Source organism: Microtus ochrogaster, linkage group LG2 (genome assembly GCF_000317375.1).
Source record: "Microtus ochrogaster isolate Prairie Vole_2 linkage group LG2, MicOch1.0, whole genome shotgun sequence".
Lineage (NCBI taxonomy): Eukaryota > Metazoa > Chordata > Mammalia > Rodentia > Cricetidae > Microtus > Microtus ochrogaster.
The window spans coordinates 38959309-38965983 of NC_022028.1; the positions used below are offsets into that span (position 1 = coordinate 38959309).

Consider the following 6675-nt stretch of genomic DNA (forward strand, 5'->3'; position numbering starts at 1 on the left):
TGGGAAAGCCACAGTGTTTTTTTAAGATTAGAATTCTGTTTTCATTGGAAAGTTTTGGCATAAACAGTAGTATAGATATAGATATATAGAGTATATAGTATAGCTATAGATATGTGAGTGCATTTCGTCTTTATTGGAGCTGACTACTAAGACTGAGAATGTGGTGACAGTCATTTAAGAAGACAAACATGGTGCTCTTCCTTCCTTCCTCTAGCTTTCCCACCTCCCTTACTGCAGTGTGCTCTCAACAGGAGACTGCTGCTGTGTAGGCTGTGTGGCCTTTCTTGCTGACCTCTTCCTGCTGCCCTGTTCTCTCACTGAAGTAACTAGATCTGCACGTGTTCTTGGAGCAAGGCAGGGGTGGGGTTAGATCAGATGTTTCCTGATCAGTATTAAAATTAGATAACTTCTCTCTTGATGGTTTAGAAAAAAAAGAGGGTAAATGTGTTTGACTTCTTCAGAAGCAGTTTCATTTTTTTAGTGTTAAGCAGGAACATACACATGTATGTTTGGTAGACCCTTTTCAGAAATACATAATGGCTTAATTCAGGGTAATTTTTAGCTTATTTACACTGGTTGTACTTAATTCCTTTTTACTGAATACAAAATAGTCTGTGGTTTGAATAAAAAGCATTATACAATTGTGACAATGATATTTAAACATGTACTCATGTACCCTTTGAGTATACAATCAGAAAATAACCATGAGGTTTTTTTTTTTTTCTTTTTGACAGACCTTCAAACCATTGGTTGAAAATAGTATACCTAGTTCGATCACTGCAGTAGAATTTCTTATAGATAAGCAACTGGATTTTTTAACAGAAGATAGTGCCTTTCAGCCATACCAGGTAAGAAACTGTACACTACTTTGGGGAAAGTTACTTGTTCATTAAACTTTATTCATATTCAGGTATTCTTAAACTTAACATTCTAGGTATATAAGAAAGTGAATGCATTCAATATATTTTGATTATAACATAATTTATCAGTTACTATGTGCTGAGATTTTCCCATGAATCAGGAAGGTTCTTGCTGTTGCTAGAATTACCGGCATGAACACAGCAGTTGTTATATTCTGGATGTTAGAGAAGAACTGTCTAGACATTAGTGTTGCTTTTGTTCATCTCCAGTTCTCTAGAGCTGAGAGGCTAGGTCTATACATGTGTTTGAGATTAGTATTTACTATGTAAATACATCTCAGTTTTTTGTTATCTATCTTCTTTTTTTGGGGGGGGGGAGTTGTTTGGTTTTGCATTATTTAGAATCAAGCCCTGGGCCTCGATGAGGATAGTCACTTTCTTTCCCTTGAACAATACCACCAGTTCTTTTTTTCTTAAGAGGAAATTTTAAGTTGTCATAACTGAATAATTCAATAGCTTAAGTAAATGCATTTTTAGGAAATATGTTTTCCAAAGGACAGATTTAAATTATGTGAGGTAACTCATTACATTCATTTACTGTTTGAGGTGATACATACCTATAATCCTACCACTTAGGAGGCTGAAGTAGGAGGATCTCTTCAGGGCCATCCTGTGCAACATAGAAAAAACAGAAAAATATACTGTGGGGCGGGCAGTGGTGCTGTAGAGATATGAATAGCTAAGAGCACTTGGGACTCTTGGTGAGGACATTAGGCAGGCAGGGTCACAACTACCTGTAATCCCAGCTCTAGGGAATCTGATGTCCTGGTTTGACTTTTGCTGGTGTAGGCATTTGGAATATATACACAGAGGCATGCACATACAAAGATAGGTAAAAATTAAATCCTTTGTCTTTTAACAAAGGAAAGGAGAATAATGTAGTTTTTAATCTTCTGGCTTATTACAGTTTTTAAATTAAAAATGTTTACGTTTTCATAATTGGACTTTACTTTGAGTATTTTAAATATATACACACATTGGTTGCGATATTTTTTCTAATGAAATGTTTTAAGTAGTATTATAACTACATTAAACAAAAAAAAATGAGGGAACTACGTTATTTTTTTCCCCCCTAGGAAGTAGTAGAAAGTTAATTGCTGTTTCATTTCAGACTAGTTGCTGTTATTCAGTATATGAAGTATAGAGCTTATGTCTTGGGGAAGAACAGGGTTTGCATTACTGATCAGAGTTGTGCTGAAATTGTAACATTAAGGGAATTATTGGAGTAGTTCTTTTAAGTTTGTGAAAATGAGAGCTGTTCCCTTTCTGTAAACATTGTTTTCTAATTTGAATCTTACCTAAATTTACATTTGTCTTTTACTGTTATTTCTCTCTCTTACATAGTGTAGTTATTTTATTTTGTTGTTTGGTACTGTGAACTTTTATTCTTGGCTTACATTTATGGCTAAAATTCACAGCAAATCCCAATTTAGTGACAGAGGCATTGAAACTTTTCCCTTGGATTTTATTTTGTTTTTGTGTTGTTTACTGTAGGCCTCATTATCCTTTGTAAAGTCATTTAAATGTCCATATAGGTGAGATAAAGGGTATCTCCAATTCATAGTGTTTTTGTCCTGATTGCTTTATTAGCACTATGGCAATTTAACTTGGATCTGAAGTGTAATAGTTATATACATACTACTTTTAAAAATAAAGTCACAGTGGTCTAACTGCAACATACTTGTTAAGAAGAGTGTGCTAACAGTGGTAGGTTGTGCTGCCCTGCTCCCGAACACTTGGAAACGTCTTTCAGATTCTGGTAATTTTTTTTTTTAATAACAAAAGCATAGAATCTAAAATTTTATGTAGTTTGTTGAATTGTGCTTGTTCACAAATGATCTAGACTGCTTTTTCTAATAGATGTGTAAATCAGCCTTTGGCCTAGACAGATCTTGTATCTCTGAGAAGTGAGGTGACTCGCTGAAGTGGTCCCTTATTTGACATTTAATAATTTATGTTTGCAAAAAAGCAGATTTTAACCTAAGAACACTTGACTTTTAGAATTTCTTAGTTTATAAGAAAGTTATTATTTTACAAGCAAGTGTTTAATAAAATAAAAATGCATTCATTCATTCACTTATTTTGAGATAGGACTGTAACCAAGACTGTCATACAATCTGTGAACCTCATGTTTTAGCCTCCCCAGTGCTGGTATTGCAGGTAGTGTGCAACCTCACCTGATTACAAAAATTTTTTATATTTAGTTTTTTTTTAAATTGTTATAAGTATCAACATGCTTCCTCCAGTTTTATATGTTTTTAGCATGCTGAATAGACATGTGACAGATGTGTAACACGGTTTAACATCGTTTTTATAATTATTCAAATTAATATGAAATATAGACACATTTGGAGAAAAGAAAAAAATACTGGAGTTTCTTTGATCAAAGAGACTTAATTCCAGAATTCTTTTTTGTATTCCATCATCCAAGTAGTACCTTAAATTCCTTGGCATTTTAAACATGTTATGTGTTACTTCATTGACCTCTCAAGTGTAGAAGGTAAAATTGCATTAAGTCAAAGGAGTTCTGATACTTAAACTAGCCTTGCAATTTATTGCCACATCTTTCCATGCTCTAAATTTCATGTAGCAATTTCTTTGTAATCAGGTTGGTAATTGTCCTTTAATAATGACTTACTTAGGTTTGTAGGACGGGCCTTATCTCTTTAGAAATTATTTTTTGCATGTAATTTTTAGCCTATAGTAATGAGACTTAAGTTTCATTTAAAAAAATCCCCAGAAATGATACTCTGTCATCTCTGAGTTCTCAGCATTCCATTCTGTAGCAGTATGCTTTGCAGTTGTACAATCTAATTTTTTTTTTTCAATTAGTATTTTTTTTAATAAGTATAGTGGTTGTTTTGCTTTCAGGTATGTATGCACCAGTGTTCATGCACTGCCTGTGGAGGCCAGACGGTGGTATTAGATTCCCTAGAACTAGAATTATAGAGAGTTACGTCCTAGGAGAGTGCTGGCAATCGAACTTCTACAAGAACAGACAGTATCAACCACTGAGTCATCCTTCCAGACCCTTTGAAACCATCTCACACACACACATCAACTTTGAATGAGAACATAGATACAATATAAAGAAATGTTTCCGAAGTAGATGATTTCACACTTAATACAAGTTCTTTCACTTTAGGCCATTGGTTTACATTCTACCCTAATAAATGATTTCAGTGGATCTAATATCTGATTACATACATCAAGTTATTTGCTCTGGTCAGTTTTTAGGTGACAGGAAATTGGATGTTTTCAGTATTTTGGAAAAAAATTTGACTGGGGAGAAGAATTGAACCAGTACTTTACACAGTACAATTAAATCGATTTTCATTAGGTTACTGTAGGAACGAGCACCTTTAGCATTGTTAATTTTGTTTTTCTTTTCCTATGCACACAAAGGAGTTGCTTCCTCTCCTTAGTTTTCCTGATCATGCCTAATTGCAGTTAATATTCTTTGAAGCAGAGATGGGGGAAGGGGACAGGGAAAGCAAATAGAGAACTCCATAACTCTACTGTTTTTTTTTTTTTTTTTTTTTTTTTGCTGGGGATGAGGGTGGGGAGGTGAGGATGAGGATGTCATGTCATTTCTTCTTTATTTGAAGCCTTTGGTAGTGTTATAGTTGATTTTCCTTCACTTGGGAATTTGACATAGAAGTTGCTATTTTCCCCATTAAATTTGATTGTACTTTTGATCAGAGTTTAAGTGATAAAGTCAGAGCATTCAACTTTCAGCATGATTTTGAAATTGGCTTGTCCTGCATTTGGCGAGTAGCCATGCACACACCTGCAGTTTTCAGGTTGGTTGCTTCATACAGAATATAGAAGAGATTAGTTCTTGCCTGAAAATTATATATGACTCATCAGTTGTATATGGTTTGATCTGCTTCGATAGTCCAGTCTTTTCTAGGGAATCATAATCCTGTTTTTTTCTTTAATTGAAAATTTGTTTTGTTTTGTTTTGTTTCTTTTCTTTCTCACATAATATACCCTGATTACAGTTTCCCCTTCCTCTTTTCTTCCCAGTTTCTCCCTCCCCCAACCCCCCAATCTGGATTTACTCCTTTTCTGTCTCATTAGAAAAATAAACAGGCTTCTAAAGGATAATAATAAAATATAACTGCCTCATCTTCCACCATGTTGCTCCCTGAACCCTGAGGGGAGGGATTTGATAAACAGCTCATTTAGAGCTGAGTTTCCAAGGTCTCATTTTGCAGATTATATGTCAGTTCCCATCTACAGCAGGAAGAAGATACTCTGGTGATGGCCAACCAGGGCATTGGTCTATGAATACAGCAGAATGTCATTAGGAATTATTGCTGCTTTTTTATTTTTGGACTGTGGTATTTGGGTTTACCCTAGATCCCTGGACTATTTAGTCCAAGGTTCTTGGTCATATAAGCAGTGTCACAAGCAGTGCTGGGTATGAATTCCATCTTATGGGGTGGGTACTAAGGCAATTCAGGTTGGTTGGTTGGTTGGTTGGTTGGTTGGTTGGTTGGTTGGTTGGTTGGTTGGTTACTCACTCCCAGAAGCTTTGTGTCACCATTGCACTAGCTTATTTTACAGGCAGGACACTATTGTAGACTAAAGGATTTGTGGTTGGATTGGTTTAATGTCATTCTTTTGGTAGCATGCAATGTCCTTCCTGTGTAGGAGTGAAGCTCAATGTAGGAACCATCGTGACTTCTCCGGGTTCAATGAATGTATAGGTGTTGTCATCAGCAATGCTATCAGTTTGTGGAGAGCAACATATAGTCTTGACAACAGCCTGGGTTAGTTGGGGATTCCCATTGGACCCCTTTGGCCAGCAATTCAGTTAGGTGCAACCCAATCCCCATACTGGAAGCTTCATTTGGTGACAAGAGATAGCTAGTTGGGGCTCTGACTCCCTCATTATTTGATGATTTTATTTAGATCACTTTCATAGCCATATATTTTGGAAAGCTGCTTTTATTAGGTTTCCATATTGTCTTTTAAATGGCCCTTATTTTTAGCTGTCTCTCCCCATATTCCTTCCGTTGCTCCTTCCTTCCCCCTCCCTACTTGTTTTCCCATTTGAGTCCCCCACCCCCAATCTATCCATAGCTGTCTATTCTATTTTCCTTTCATAGGGAGTCTGTCCCCCTTACTCCCTCACTCTATATTTAGCCTGTGGTTCTGTGGGTTATAAGCTTGGGTATCATTGACTTAACAGCTAATAGCCACATATAAGCAAATATATACCATATTTCTTTTTATTGGTCTGGGTTACCTCCATCTGGATGATCCCCCACACCTCCGGTTTCATCCATTTGTCTGCACATATCATTGTGTAGTACTCTGTTGTGTAAAGACACCACATTTTCTTTGTCCATTTTTTTTTTTCTGTGGAGGGGAATCACATTTGCTTCCAACTTCTGCCTATTATGAGTAGAGCATCAGTGAACATGGTTGAACAAGTATCTTTGTGTGAGGATAAACTGTCCTTTGGGTACATGCACTAGGGTGGTATAGCTAGATCTTGATGTAGATCGGTTGATCTTCCTGAGGAACTGCCACACTGATTTCTATAATGGCTGTACATGTTTCCAGTCCCACTTAGAAGTGGATAAGTGTTCCCCTTACTCCACATCCTCTCCAGCATGAACTGTCACTTGGGTGACATCTCAGCCATTCTGACATGTATAATCTTGATTTGCATTTCCCTGATGACCAAGGATGCTGAATAGTGTGTGTGTGTGTGTGTGTGTGTGTGTGTGTGTGTGTGTGT

The 6675-nt window shown here is 36.3% G+C and overlaps 1 protein-coding gene across 7 annotated transcripts in view; it reads left to right on the top strand.

Moving 5' to 3' along the window:
- Jmjd1c (jumonji domain containing 1C) overlaps positions 1-6675 on the top strand; it is a 169385-nt gene that overhangs the window by 96542 nt on the left and 66168 nt on the right. For all 7 annotated transcript variants that reach the window (XM_013351165.2, XM_026785830.1, XM_013351164.2 and 4 more), the window contains one exon: positions 735-848. Coding sequence is in view for 4 of the 7 variants with exons in the window: in XM_026785830.1 (XP_026641631.1) it covers positions 735-848 (114 nt within the window). In the remaining 3 variants the exon portion in view is untranslated. The remainder of the gene's footprint in view (positions 1-734; positions 849-6675) is intronic.